Raw genomic sequence first — 13,839 nt, forward strand, 5'->3', positions numbered from 1 at the left:
GTGGCAGTGTCCCGCGGCGCCACGACGGTGATAGTGAATTTTGAGTTCTCCTTCACATCGACCAACTTGTTCTCCCGTCGGTTTCCATCTCAGCCTGCAGTCTTCATGATCAAATCACCCCTCTTGACGTTAGGGCTAGAGCGCCCTGAGTGCTTGAGGGGATGTATTGTGGGAGGGAATATGCGTGTGTCCCGCTGGCTATCTCGGCGGGGCCCGGGCACTGCTGCTTCTGCTTTTCATGAGGTTGGCTATCCCTTTCTCGGCCTCAGCGAAAGATTTAGCTCTACGTCTCATGTTTGCATTACTCGATGGACATCTCAATATACCTCTTTCCGTAAGCTCAGGATACTCATCATCCCATGGCCTGTTCCGGTGATTCCGACGTGAGTACCAGAGTAATTCTGCATATCACGCTCTGATCCATCTTTGAATTGGCCAAGACTGAAGCGTTTATAGCTTGCATGGAACTCCTTTCGCCTCATGTCGCATGGAACATTACAGATCTAAGGTGTCCCCTATTGTGTCCTTCATGTGGACGCTGACCTTGGCAAGAATCTAACGAGTTCCACAAGCAAATGCTATCCTGAAACTATCAAATCTCCATCATCTGCTTAATGAAATCAATTGTGGGCCATTGATCCTCATCCTGTCGAGCATACCCCAGAAACCTGTGAACTCTCCATGAAGATCCGGTCCTTTCGATTTCCGAATGCTGTGATGTGATCAACGTCTAGACAAACCTTAAAATAGGCTGTTCTGTGCCCCTTGGGAATGGGGTGAGTCTTCGAAAATCCACAGCTCTCGAAAGCTTCTCATCAGGTGTACGTAGACTCCTTAGTATACTCCTCTTGCAGATATGTTTCGGGAGCTTAGTCTTGACCAACAGCTCCGCAGCACTTCTGAACTTGCCTGGCCATACGCTGACAGTTTGATCCGCTTCTTGAAGATACGGAATAGCGGTAGCTCCTACATCGCATAATAGAGGGCTGTTGCGTGATGTATATGTGGGTCTGTGGGAGCCATTATGGCGATTATGGGATTAGGTGTCGCCCGCAGAGCTGTGGTAGCAAAAAAAACTCGCAGCTTACTTTTATGTGTGCGGAACTACTACGGAGCTTCTTTCTTTAAAGATCGCAGCTTCCCACAGACGATCTAGATAAGAACTCGCTGTGGGGAGAGCAAGGCCCCGAGCATCCTCTTCTTCTACACAGGACTCAATCTTCATGGCTGCGACAAATGACGGATCGGGTATGGGAGCCACTTATGGATCTTTACTCATTGGAACAATTCTATCTGGAATGTAAGTCCTTGACAAGTTTCTTCGTTCGTCCAAAATCGTATGCTGACCCATTCGCCGTTGATAGATTCTATGGCATCACATCGCTGCAGAGCATTCACTATTTCAATGGCTACGCTGATAGAGATCAGTGGAAAATGAAAACACTGGTGGGTAATCAAGATACTCTCGAAGAAATCTACAGACGTTGAACATGGAGCACCCGAATCGCGGAATATCAAGGTCTCGGTACTACTGTGTGTCTATATTCGAGGTTTCCAGTGCGAGAACGACCTGGCACTAACCTTGAACTTTGAAGGCTCATCGACACCATCGTTATGGTCTTGCACTTCCATGCTGCGTATCATTACTTTGTCGTGGCGTTTGGTGATGCGTCGGCGCTTGAAGGGCAAATAATGACATGGTAGAGTCTATCGCGCTCGTCAGATCATTTGATCAATGCTCAATTTATTTTTTATATTACAGGAGCTTCCATGTGAGTACTCATCGTCTTGGAAGCATCAATTCTCTTAATTGAAGGACCTCCCCAGCTTGAAAGCGTGTTCACAGTTGAGACGATTCCTTCGGCTTACTGTCGTTAATACTGCTGACCATATTTATGTTGCAGGGCGTCGTGACGTTTTTGTGCCAAATGTGAGAGTACAAACACGTAGTCCACAGCGAATATAGCTAATCACAGGCGCTCCAGGTTTTTTGTGATCCGAATCCGCAAGTGTACGTGGCAGTCACACTCGATTGACATGGGGATGTCCTCGACGTCTGCTGAAGCAGCTCATCCTAGTACATCGAGGACTTTACCCAGATTCCACATTTGCGCCTTGGCTGTTCTCCTCCTTGGTACGTTATACATGGCTTTCTGATGCATTCGTCACCAAGTTAAGAGGCTCTCTTTCGCATCCCAGACGCTCCTTGCAGTAGTGGCATTTGTGACAAGCCTCGGTATTTCACTCACCATTGTCCGTCTTCCAGCTCACTAACGCCTTTCTACATAGTACTGTCTATAATCCTGTGCGCTCTCAAAGTACACCTCACCTACAATTTGCTTTATTCACTGTATCATCGAACAGCTTTTTGAACCCTCTGTGGCTCACTCTCGAGACAGAAAGGCTGCAGGTACGTTGCGGCACACCAGTCTCCAAATACATCAGTACCACTAATCACTTTGTTGACCATTACGAAGGAACTTATGATAGCTAATATCGTCTTCGCCACCGTGCTTGACGTGTTCATCACGATCGCCTTGTGTGTGATCCTCGAACGTCACCGCAGTGGCTTCAAGAGGTGAGCCAAATAATCACGGACCTTTCTGACTTTGTTGACCCCTATGACAGCACAGATAGCTTGATCAACGGCCTGATGAGATTCATGATCACTCGAGGAATTATTACAACGTGAGCAGGACGCCGCATGGATCGATGACACTGCGAATTTCACAACTATCTCTTTTCCAGTGTCATACAAGGCGCGACATTGGTTACTGTCCGTCTGCAGTCCATTTTATAACAATTCCCCCGGATACTCATCGCCTGCTAAAGTACCTTGCCTTGCCTTCTACTTTCATCTGGCTGATCTTTCATCTATCAACGAGTAAAAGTCCGATTTTTCTTCTTCGTGGAGAATGACACCTTGTTAACGGTCCGGTTCTTCCCACAGTCTATGCCAACGCTGTCCTAACCACGTAATTCACCCCCACGTTTTCCTTGATCGGTGCTGACCTTAACTCAACTAGGCTGACATCACGAACACCGCCAAGAGTCGTAAACAACAAGGACACAGAGATTCCCGGAGATACGTGGAACGAGCGTGATCCCAACGCGTGCGTGACATCAACAACCATCTCCTTCCAAGCTCAACCCGATATGCTCGTGAGTCCCTAGAGCTCAAGCCTGTCCTACTATGAGCTTTTTCGCACTTACGATTTCTTTCCGTGTCTGTAGAGCTGTACAACGGTCGCATTGGAAGACAGCCGAATACGAGCATAAATCCTGTGGTTGGATCTGTTTAGATGGTTGTGGAGCAAGCAGCTATGCAATTTGGTAATCTAGAGTTTGCCCTAGGGCGCGCGCCTACCATCTGGGAAACTCGGGTTGTATTTTTAACGTATTCAAAATCGCGCTCCATGCCGACTGTGAACCAATTGATATTTTCTCTTTCAATCGAGAGTCACATGTGTCAGTAGCTGCGTACCCTTTGATTCTGTATGTGTCAGGTCCCGACCATTGACGAATTTGGTCCGGAGGCATAGCCCTAAAACAAATACAATGTAAGGAAGATTCATGGGAAGAGCTAACAGAAGACACTCACTGTGTGCATAGCGATTTTCTGCGGCCAAATTCGACAAACAAGAAGTCGTCACGGTGAATTGGCTGCACAAGATCATCTGCCTCGCTGCTAGTCCACTCACATGTGTGGATGAGGAATGGCACCTAGACGAAGGTGCCGCGGCAGACTACGCAGCCATTCATTGATCAAAGGCGTTCCAGTTGATGATATTCACACCCCTACGGTGGATCACTGTCGCGGGCCGCGTGTTTGAATAGCGCGCGGTGCGCAGTTTCATAGAGAGCAGTGTCCCGTGCGAGAAAATGTGATTGCCCTCGAGCCCAAGGTCCATCCCCCATTGCTCCGCATTCTCTTCCAACACGTCAACCACCCAATCGATGCCAGATTCTATCTCCGCATCCGAAACGTCGCCCGGGCGCAATTGCCACTCTGCCAGGATCGCCTGCATGTCGCTGAGGTTTCCTGGGAACTCCGTCGGGAGGGGGAGCAGGATGAACCCGAGGAGATTGTTGATGGTGCTAAGCGCGACGGTGCGTGTGCACCTTGACCAGAGTTCCTCGTTGCGCTCGTTCTTAATCAACACGATTTGACTAATTGGAAGCTGTGTCGCGTCGTCGGGTAATTCGGACCAGGCAGCGAGTCCCCAGTGGAAGACATCCTCCTCGCTCGTGAGGTGCACGGCAAGTAAAAGGTAGATGCCAGTACTGGATTCATTCAAGGGCATCGCTCTGTTTCGAGTGGAATGTTAGAACGAATTCAGAAATGACAGAATGAAGGATAAGATCACTGACCGGTAAGGGTTGCGGCCTTGAAAGAGAGCTAAAGCGTTGTGCGGTTACTCAGTAGATAACGCTTCCTCAATGCCAGTTGAACTAACACAGAAAACAGTTCTGTGTGCAGCCACTGCAGCCTGGTTGGAGGCAACGCTGGCAGGATGATCGCCTGCATAAATTCCCACTCCCTCGCGTCGAGTGATGGCCTGGGTTGTACATTGACGGCCGGATGACTAGCAGAACCTCGCACAAATGTGAGCATAAAGTGCGCCGCAAAGGCTGTAAAAACACCATATTTAGGTTTTCACCCGTGGGGCCCCGATTTGTGGACGGAGCGGAGTTTCAATTGACCTCGGGGAATTTGACCTCTCTAGCTCCTCTCTAGCTGACTTTGACTCAAAACCAACTTGTAACATTCTCGACATGTAATCACAGGAGGGCTTATACTGCCATACTTATACATAATTCCGCGGAAATATAGCGAGAGTGAGCGTCCTGAGGGCAAATTCTCACGTGCTATGTGGGGTTGAGTAGCACCTCATCGTAGACATACTTTCTGCATACAGTTACTTCCGTGTCTGATATAGATTCACCTTCCGTGCCTCACCGGCGTCTCATATCGTCTCCTTCACTTCGTTCTAGACGATCATGCGTGACCATGGTGTCGCACAGCTCCTGCGCTTTTCACCGTAAGCACTGAATCTTTCATTTTCATGACATATTCCCCCAATTATGACGTGATCTTTACAGCCATAGCGCATTGATTTGTCCCAAGTACAATGTGGAGCGTCCAACATGAGACTTGCCCGTTTGCATTATGGAAATGTTTTCACCATAGACCCTCTAACTCCTGTCTCAAGATCCCGCCTGCCTTGATGCCTGTCGCTAATGCGCTACTTTTACCGAGTCTCTCTGATGGATATCAATCAAGTGCCACAGATTTCTTATAGCTCCTTGACACAACGCAGGCAAAGAATGTTCTGCACCTCATCAGTCTCGGTCGGAGTGATGTGAGGACTTGAGGTGCCACAGGACTGAAAAAAATCTGCTTCGATCTGTCCAACGAGCTCTTCGATTATCCGCAGATCGATGACTGTAGGTGTCATTGTTAAATCCGTGTGTTGCCCGCAGAGCTGTGGGACCTGTCTATGTGCTACGAGAATAATTATTAACTGCACTCAGGCGATTCAGATAAATGCTTGCAGCCGGGAGAGCAAAGGCCTCAGACATCTCCTTTCTTTTTCATACAGCACTTTAACTTCACGATGGCGAACAATGACGGAGTGAATATGGGGATCACGTATGGACCTCTCCTTGTAGGGACGATTCTATCTGGCATGTGAGTCTGCAGGTTCATTCTGTATCTAGACAGTACGAGGCGTATTCACATAAATCTTGACCAATCGCGGATGCTAGATTTTATGGCATCACCTCGTTGCAGAGCATCCACTACTTCAACAGCTATGCCGCCAGAGATCGATGGACATTGAAAACCCTGGTATGTCACCGAAACGAAATCTGTGCGCAGTTGACATTTGACACCCTTGTGACTTGTCAGATCTCGGTGCTGTTGCGTGTGTATTCCCGAGGCAGCGCGTGCGATAATAAACGGATGCTGATGGTCACGTTCGAAGGTTCATTGACACTGTCATCATGGTCTTGCACTTCCATGCTGCGTATCATTATTTTATCGTAGACTTTGGTGACTCTGCGGTCCTTGGAGGGCAGGCAGAGACATGGCTCGGCTGCTTACGCTCGCGTTGCAAGCTGTTTGACGCTGATTTCGGCTTTTCTTGTTTATGCTGTAGGAGTCTCCATGTGAGTGTCAATCACCTTGAGCCCCTATCTCCAATAGACTCAAACATCGTACCTAGTTCGAAGGCATGCTCACAGTGAGGCTTCTCTCTCGACTATGTATCGTTTACGATGATGACCATCTCTGTGATCAGGGTCTCGTCACCTTTCTGTGTCAGATGTGAGAGGGGAGATACGTGCTTCATAGAATTGTGGCTGAAAGAATCAACATCAGGTTTTTTGTGATTCGAATTCACAAGCGTACGTCGCTCGCTGATTCTTCACGCGATTCTGCTGAATGTTATATCCCAGTGCACCGAGGTCTTCACCCAGATTCCGTAGCCCCAACATGGGTATTCTCTTTCTTGGTGCGCTCTTTCCAAAGCTTCGACGTGCCCATTGTTGAACTCACAGGGCTCCCCTTCGACTCTCAGACCATCCTTGCGGCAGTGGCGTTTGCAACTAGTCTAGGTATCTCTCTTATTGTCGCAACCTTTTGAACCCACTGATGCCTTCCTTCACAGTCATCACTGTGCTTCTGTGCGTCTTTTCGGCGTATCTCCTTCATGGATAACATACATAACAAATCCACGAACATCTCAATTACAGCTTTTTGAGCCCGCTGTGGCTCACGCTCCAGACGAAGAAGCTGCAGGTATGTGCTCATCTGCCGGCTCGACACCCACGTTAATAGTTGGTTCCACCGAGTTTTGCGAAGGCTGTCATGCTCGTCAACGTGGTGAGCGCCACCGTGCTCGACGTGCTCATCACGATCGCCCTATATGCCGTACTCCACCGCCAGCGCAGCGGCCTGAAGAGGTGAGCAAGCCTCTACGGGCCCTCTGCGCTTTTCTGAAGTCTATTGCAGCACAGACAACTTGACCAATGGCCTGATGGGATTCATGATCACTCGCGGAATCGTCACGACGCGAGTGGTGCCGGTTTTGGGTGCGTGCTCGTAGTACTGTGAACCTGACACCCGTCCGGACTTCGCGCAGTATAGCGCAAGCGGCGACAATATTCACTGTTCGTTCGCTCTTTCTATATTTTATCATGTACTTTTCGCGTTGACGAGCCGTCGTCCCCTCAGTACCTCGCCATGCCAGGTACCTTTGTCTCGCTGATCTTCCATCTTTCAACGAGCAAAAGTATGTCTGTTCAATCATTCAGCACGTTCCTCGACTCTGACGTCCCCTCGCTGACTGCTGATGATATCCCCGCGACCAAGTCTACGCGAACGCTGTTCTTACCACGCGCTGTTCTTACCACGTACGTACAACGTCCATCGCCTACCTCTTCCGTAGTATCCTGCGCCAACCTCAATATCGCTCCAAATAGCCTGACCTCACGCATGCCGCCCGGGGGTATGGGGAACAAGTACACAGAGGTTCCTGGCGACACGTGGGGCGAGCGTGCCGAGCCCGACGCGCTCGCCACGACGACGACGATCGCCTTCCAAGTGCATCCTAGCACGCTCGCAGTGAGTCCCGTCGACCCCCTGGCGTCCGAGCTGCCCGTCCGCTTAACTCTTTCGTACGCGTGCTTTCTGCGCCTACGCAGAGTCGCGCGACAGATGGGAGCCGGGTGTAGCTCTGCGTGGGCGGACCGGTGTGGGTGGGAGATGTCAAAAAGAAGGGCGGTGTGTGCGTTCGAAGCTTCGATGTCTTGAGGAGATGTAAGTTCTGGCACGGCGAGGACTGTAGATCGTCTTCTTGGATCAATTGGGTTTGGTTTCGGAAGGCGTTCGAGCGAACGATGGGGGCGTCTGCGAACTCTTCTGGACCAGTCAGAGCAAATACCGATTTACCATAGCATCGGCATCGCGTGCAGAGCGTGCATCGCCAGTGCATGATCACATCGCGAAACCGGAAAACGTGAAGGAGGATGGGCACGTGCGATTGTTGATGACACGACCAACCGGTGCGCAAAAACTCGAGCCAAGTGTGAGGACTCCACCCATTGCGCACACGTACATGCATATCCGAACCAGGAGGACAAAACCCGCGAAAGAACCGCGAACGAACCGATCACCATCGCCTGTTCGATGCCGCATGCTCAACGGCGTCTGTCCCACCTACTGCTCCATAGCGCCCCCCGGCGGTCAATTGAGTCGATCCAGTCAAGCCCGCCTATAATGCTGTGCTGCACTGCGCACGGTACACCCGACGCGGACCTGCGCCCCACTGCAGTCAAGTAAGCGCGGCACGTACGCGTAATGCACGCGCTCAAGTCCTCACGGCGCCTGTCAGTATATCTGCATACTGGTGGACGGGTGGACGCCTGGTATGTTATCGGGCACCACTCGGGCACCGCGTGCGGGACAGCTGTCATGAGCGGTGACGTGAAGCGCTCCCCTAAAATGATAGGTCGATGCTCGTGCCTGGCCAGAACGACCATCGTCGCTCTGTTGCTCGGGCGGGGTCGGGACACGGCGAACGAACGAGATCGAACTCGCACGATGTGCCGACGACGCAGATGCGCACGCGGAGGCGAAGACATGGTATCCCAATACTACTGCTGGTATGACGGTATCTGGCTATTCACTCACCTGGCACCTTGCGGCACAGCAGGACCTCCAGAGCCCGACAGCAGTCAGCCGTAAATTCTATGTAGCCGGACCTTCGCATACCAGCAATGGAACTCGATGAGCCAAGGGGGGTCAATAGCTTACTACCTATATCCTTTTATATCCTCCTGACGGTCTCTCCATCGGGCTCCTCCCGAACGTGAAGGGGAAGGCGAGCGATCTTGGAAGGAGACTAGCCTCTCTGTCCTGATACTAGAGGGAAAGGCCGCCGCAAGGCGTTATCATGACCTGAATTCTCGACGGTTTTGCTTTTTCCGGTATGTAAGAGTTGGAGGCTCTGCTGAAGTCGCGATGCCGGTTTAGACCTGAGCTCGACGATCTTTCGTTTTTTCAAATAATAGTGAACTCGAGAGTAACAAGAGTCAGCGCATGAACACGATGCCTTGCACATACCAGACTGCCGATGAAGATATTTCCCGTGGACTCTGGTCTAATATCGAGGTCAAGGCCGCTCCACATAGCGATATCCGCTGCAGCCATTCAGTGAAAAAAACTGTTTGACCTAGATAAGCACCCGGTACGAGTTTTTTCTTCGTCGACCCCTGAGTGTTCCCCGCCCTCGAGCGCGATCCCGAGTACTGCCGCGGTAAGAAGCAGAACAAAGCCTGCGGCAACGACCTGGGGTTGATCGTGCCTGCGCAGCTGCGTGCCTGCTGTATATTTCTGGCCATAAGTGCGGTAATCAAGCTCGATAAGAAAAAAGCTTGGGCAGATAACCACGACGCCGGGCGCTGATTGGGCGATATGCGCTGTCTCTCACGGACCCCGTGCACCCCCTTCCCCAGGTCTCGCGCTGTCCCGCGTGACCGAAAACCCAGTAGGCGGTGGGTGGGTATGTTCTGTAGATCTGTGGAGGAATCAAAGGTGGAAGAGAAGAGTGCGAGCCTAGTGATCGCAAGGACGGCGTGTCGTTTCGTCCTCCACGTTTTGTACAGTTCTTACGACTTTCTTACAGCACCACCGATCGCAGCAGAATTGGCCGCGGAAATGGACCACAGGCACACGTCGGCGAGTCCGAAGATAGGAGTACATCTGTCGCAAATTAGTGTCCGGCAATGGATAGATCCGTGTCCATACGACCCTGCACGCCCCAAAGCGCCCCTCAAACGGGACACAGTCTCTTCGATTCCCGACAAAAGAGTAGAACGGCGCGGAAAGGAGATCGGTCGGTGGGAAGGGGCGGTCGCCGGGGGACAGGGCGCTATTGGGGGAATTTGCCAAGGTGAAGGCGGTGGGCAGCGGTGGCGGGCTGTCGCTGTGCGGGATCAAGCTGTCAATTTGCAGGCCAGCCGTCTGTCCATGCTGTTATCGGCATGTGCAATGCAGCTTATCTGGGCGTGGGCGGGCGTCGCTGCTCCTTTCGCCTCCTTCTCCTCCTTCCTTCATCCCTCTTATCCCCTTCATCCAGAGAAGCAACCGGACTCGCTGCCAGGCGTCCATTGTAGCGCGCGCTCCGCTCTGGAAGTTAGACCTTGCCTGTCTTCACCATGGTCAACGTCACCTACGATGCTTGTACGCCCTTTGCGTCACTTACTGCAGCATACCGCTAGCAAACGTTCTCCCTTCAACAATATTGACATTCACGTCCTCTAGCGAACGACCTGCAGTACACCGACCCTGACACGGGCGCCATCACCGTCTACAACCTCGGCGACATCGCATGGGTCATCTCCGCCACTGCTTTGGTCTGGATCATGATTCCCGGCGTCGGCTTTTTCTACTCTGGCCTCCTCAGGCGCAAGAACGCCCTCTCCATGATATGGGCTTCCATGATGACCCTCGCCGTCGTCTCCTTTGAGGTGTGTCCCGCACTCGCGTGCTTCATCGTCTCTGAAAAAAAAAAGCTCGTGTTGCTGACACCCGCCGCAGTGGTTCTTCTGGGGCTACTCCCTCGCATTCAGCGAAACCGGGAACAAGTACATCGGTGACCTCAGTCAGTCCGCACACAATAAACAATAAGCCCGCGCTGACCTGCCCGCCCACAGAATATTTCGGCCTCAAAGGCGTTCTCGACCAGCCCTCCATTGGCAGCGCGCGCATCCCCGCCCTCGCCTTCTGCGTCTTCCAGCTCATGTTCGCCGCCATCACCCCGATGCTCGCGCTCGGCGCCATCGCGGAGCGCGCGCGTCTCGGTCCGACCATGGTCTTCGTCTTCGTCTGGTCGACGATCGTGTACAACCCGATCGCGTGCTGGACCTGGAGCGCGAACGGCTGGTCGCTGCTCATGGGCGGGCTCGACTTCGCGGGCGGCACGCCCGTGCACATCTCCTCCGGCACCGCCGCGCTCGCGATCAGCGTGTACCTCGGGAAGCGCCGCGGGTACGGCACGGAGCGCCTCGCGTACAAGCCGCACAACACGTCGTACGTCGTGCTCGGGACCGTGTTCCTGTGGTTTGGGTGGTTCGGGTTCAACGGCGGCTCGGCGCTCGGCGCGAACCTGCGCGCGGTGCAGGCGTGTATCGTGACGAACCTCGCGGCGAGCGTCGGTGGGTTGACGTGGATGCTGTGGGACTACAGGCTCGAACGCAAGTGGAGCGTCGTCGGCTTTTGCTCTGGTGCGGTCGCGGGCCTCGTCGCGATCACGCCTGGTTCTGGATATGTCGGCGCGCGTGAGTGTTTCTCTGTGTGTGCTTTTGGGTGGGTTTAGCGGGGCTGATTCGTGTGTGTGCGTAGCCGCGGCGGTGTTGTTCGGCGTGCTGGGCGGCACGGTGTGCAATTTCGCGACGCAGCTCAAGTTCTATCTGCACTACGACGACGCGCTCGACATCTTCGCGGTGCACACCATCGGCGGCATCGTCGGGAACGTGCGTGTTTTCCCTCTGTCTCCTCCTCCCGCCCGCACACTGATGACCATCGCGTTCGCGGCACGCCGCTGCACAGATCCTAACAGGGCTCTTCGCGCAGAGCTCGGTCGCCGGGTTCGACGGGATCGCCTCAATCCCTGGGGGGTGGCTCAACCGCCACTACATCCAGCTCGGGTACCAGATCGCGGACTCGATGAGCGGGATGGCGTACTCGTTCGTGCTCACGACGATCATCCTCTGGATCATGCACTACATTCCGGGGCTGCGCATGCGCACGACGGAGGAGGCGGAGGTGGTGGGCATGGACGACTACGACATGGGCGAGTTTGCGTACGATTACGTCGGGCTGGAGGCGGATCTCGGCGTGAGGGATGTGGAGGGCGGGTTGAGGAAGGAGCTGGAGAACCATACGGATGGCGGGAGGGAGCCGCGGCATCATGTGGTGGAGGCGGCGAGCAGCGCGGCGAGCGACGAGGAGAAGAGGGTGTAGAGGGTGTAGGTCTGCTTCTTTCGTTTGCTTTCTTGTCTGTTTCTTCTACCTGTTGCTCTCCACTTCAGATACACACACGTATATATAGTATAGCTCCCCAGAGCTCGCTCGGGTCTGCTTGTGGGTTAATCATGTCAGCAGCAGTCGCCGTTGGACCCTTGGTGTCGTCCTCTCTTGTTTTTTCTTGTAGATCTTGGTTCGTCCATGTCAGCCGCCGCCGCCGCCCACTTTTTTTGCCCCAGTGGCCTGCGTCTCGCCAACCCGTCCATGGTTGACTTACAGAGCGAGTCTTGAGTGAGCCATACGCGCTGAGCAGTTATTCTTTCACCCAATTTACGGGCATTTATGCTGGTTGTCATTTTCCCAGGCCCATGAAAGTTCACGTGGGATGGTACACTGTGGCTTGTTTAACAACGGCTGTTGAACGAACAGCGTAGACCGACAAATGCGGCTTCATAGGGATTCATACGCAACTATTTGTTCACTCTTGTAAGAGGATCATAATATGAGCGGAAACTGGCTTCCTATATTTCCGTATGTGCGAAAATGAACACGTGATAAATATGCGTCAGGTCACACACATGTGACTTTCATCGATAACTCCGCGTAGCCCGCGGCACAGTTCAACCGCCCAGTATCAAGCATTCTAAAGAACTCCACCAGTCTCCCTCGAAACCACTAATCTATCTTCCAATAATTTAATGCAGACAGGCCCCAACAAGGTCAACCCGGATCCCAGCTTTTGCTGCAGTAAGTGGTCTTTGAGATCTTTACCTGCAGAGAACTCTCAGAAACTCACATTTATAGACCTAAAACGGCGTAGAGCTCGGGCAAAACGCCAAGGCACGTCCACTCAAACAAAAACTAGTCACAAAAAAGATGCAAGATGTCTCATAACAGGAGATTCTGCTGCTGAGTCTCCGGTGCATCTTTGCTACGTTCTGAATGAGCGTCGCTGGATCAACCATTTTATGGTCAGTCCTTAGTTCCCAGAACATCCATGTTGATCCTAACTCATCTATCTATGTAGCTTCCCCATCTCGAGTGGATCTGGGGCATGAAATATGATACGCTGAAGCTAGACACACAGTCCAATGCTATATGCTGTATGTGGCCCTGCTTTTTTCGAACGCAGCCCCTTTCATTCAATGTTTCTAGTGCGCGAAGACTGGCGCGAGTCGCTCGAATCCGATCAATGGATGCTATTTCCTCGATAGATATAATTAATAGACTATGGCAACGCTGGATAGGGCCCGGGATGAACTCGGAGAACCTCCCATCTATCGAGGATGTGCGTGCTACATTGGTCTGATCTGTCCGCACGCTGACCGGCCTCTGATGGCTCATAGATGTATGACGCCCAGGAAAATTTCGAATATCGTCTGGTGCCGCTACGTAAGGACGTCCCTGACATCTCTCGTCGAACTCGACCTGGAGACAATCCGACGAATGGCAACGGGGATGAAACAGTCGAGGCCACGTATTTTCAGTACCCATTTGACACCTTCCCGCCGGTTATTTCGGGGGCCAAACCCCATTTCGTCGTGCGATACTGGCAGAAAGCTGGACTTGCGTTATAACCGCTATAACGGCACTGCGCCAGTGTTTGCTCGCATATACGGAATTCCGCTGGAAAAGGCACAATTTCTCATCGATGTGGTGCGCCAATCGTATCGAACATGGATTCTCAGAGTGATTCCCGATTCATTCCTCTCGTCGCCTCGGAAACCCTATTCGAATCCTCGATGTGGCCTCATCACCTTCAATGACCTGGCTTTTTCTTCGCCTCTTACTAGTCGTCCAAACAAGCG

General features: G+C 52.5%; 6 protein-coding genes across 6 annotated transcripts; 5 read left to right on the plus strand and 1 right to left on the minus strand.

The window, feature by feature from the left end:
* The first annotated feature begins 1,217 nt into the window (after positions 1–1,217).
* On the plus strand, positions 1,218–3,459 carry HETIRDRAFT_148361 (uncharacterized protein). Its single transcript, XM_009554108.1, has 19 exons — positions 1,218–1,300; positions 1,365–1,446; positions 1,520–1,533; positions 1,596–1,700; positions 1,763–1,770; positions 1,826–1,845; positions 1,905–1,930; positions 1,986–2,011; positions 2,079–2,134; positions 2,200–2,236; positions 2,290–2,305; positions 2,365–2,410; positions 2,478–2,578; positions 2,629–2,688; positions 2,749–2,776; positions 2,833–2,890; positions 2,951–2,975; positions 3,027–3,162; positions 3,235–3,459. The coding sequence occupies exons 1-19, from the start codon at positions 1,224–1,226 to the stop codon at positions 3,277–3,279; spliced, it is 966 nt and encodes a 321-aa protein (XP_009552403.1). The 5' UTR covers positions 1,218–1,223; the 3' UTR covers positions 3,280–3,459.
* HETIRDRAFT_329870 (uncharacterized protein) lies at positions 3,364–4,304 on the minus strand (the record flags this gene model as incomplete). The annotated part of the gene is made up of 3 exons (XM_009554109.1): positions 3,364–3,544; positions 3,602–3,677; positions 3,803–4,304. 3 exons carry the CDS (start codon positions 4,302–4,304, stop codon positions 3,364–3,366), a joined length of 759 nt encoding a protein of 252 aa, XP_009552404.1.
* Positions 4,305–6,496: 2,192 nt separating this feature from the next.
* On the plus strand, positions 6,497–9,469 carry HETIRDRAFT_455733 (uncharacterized protein; the record flags this gene model as incomplete). Its single annotated transcript, XM_009554110.1, has 13 exons — positions 6,497–6,515; positions 6,562–6,618; positions 6,672–6,687; positions 6,757–6,802; positions 6,866–6,966; positions 7,016–7,095; positions 7,151–7,173; positions 7,238–7,416; positions 7,486–7,680; positions 8,236–8,340; positions 8,397–8,430; positions 8,514–8,745; positions 9,282–9,469. 13 exons carry the CDS (start codon positions 6,497–6,499, stop codon positions 9,467–9,469), a joined length of 1,275 nt encoding a protein of 424 aa, XP_009552405.1.
* Positions 9,470–10,221: 752 nt separating this feature from the next.
* On the plus strand, positions 10,222–12,260 carry HETIRDRAFT_66540 (ammonium transporter; the record flags this gene model as incomplete). Its single annotated transcript, XM_009553602.1, has 6 exons — positions 10,222–10,246; positions 10,328–10,533; positions 10,604–10,667; positions 10,720–11,343; positions 11,408–11,538; positions 11,615–12,260. 6 exons carry the CDS (start codon positions 10,222–10,224, stop codon positions 12,026–12,028), a joined length of 1,464 nt encoding a protein of 487 aa, XP_009551897.1. The 3' UTR covers positions 12,029–12,260.
* A 469-nt stretch (positions 12,261–12,729) lies between these two features.
* On the plus strand, positions 12,730–13,245 carry HETIRDRAFT_162955 (uncharacterized protein; the record flags this gene model as incomplete). The annotated part of the gene is made up of 4 exons (XM_009554111.1): positions 12,730–12,778; positions 12,836–13,002; positions 13,059–13,134; positions 13,187–13,245. 4 exons carry the CDS (start codon positions 12,730–12,732, stop codon positions 13,243–13,245), a joined length of 351 nt encoding a protein of 116 aa, XP_009552406.1.
* A 41-nt stretch (positions 13,246–13,286) lies between these two features.
* Positions 13,287–13,608, plus strand: HETIRDRAFT_455735 (uncharacterized protein; the record flags this gene model as incomplete). The annotated part of the gene is made up of 2 exons (XM_009554112.1): positions 13,287–13,319; positions 13,378–13,608. 2 exons carry the CDS (start codon positions 13,287–13,289, stop codon positions 13,606–13,608), a joined length of 264 nt encoding a protein of 87 aa, XP_009552407.1.
* Between the last annotated feature and the right edge of the window lie 231 nt (positions 13,609–13,839).

The sequence above is a fragment of the Heterobasidion irregulare genome, assembly GCF_000320585.1.
Source record: "Heterobasidion irregulare TC 32-1 unplaced genomic scaffold scaffold_12, whole genome shotgun sequence".
NCBI lineage: Eukaryota > Fungi > Basidiomycota > Agaricomycetes > Russulales > Bondarzewiaceae > Heterobasidion > Heterobasidion irregulare.

Coding starts and splice junctions, on each gene's coding strand:
- HETIRDRAFT_148361 (XM_009554108.1), top strand. CDS start 1,224: ATGGCTGCGACAAATGACGGATCGGGTATGGGAGCCACTTATGGATCT. Junction 1,301..1,364: donor GGAACAATTCTATCTGGAAT/GTAAGTCCTTGA, acceptor CGCCGTTGATAG/ATTCTATGGCATCACATCGC. Junction 2,135..2,199: donor CTTGGCTGTTCTCCTCCTTG/GTACGTTATACA, acceptor TTCGCATCCCAG/ACGCTCCTTGCAGTAGTGGC.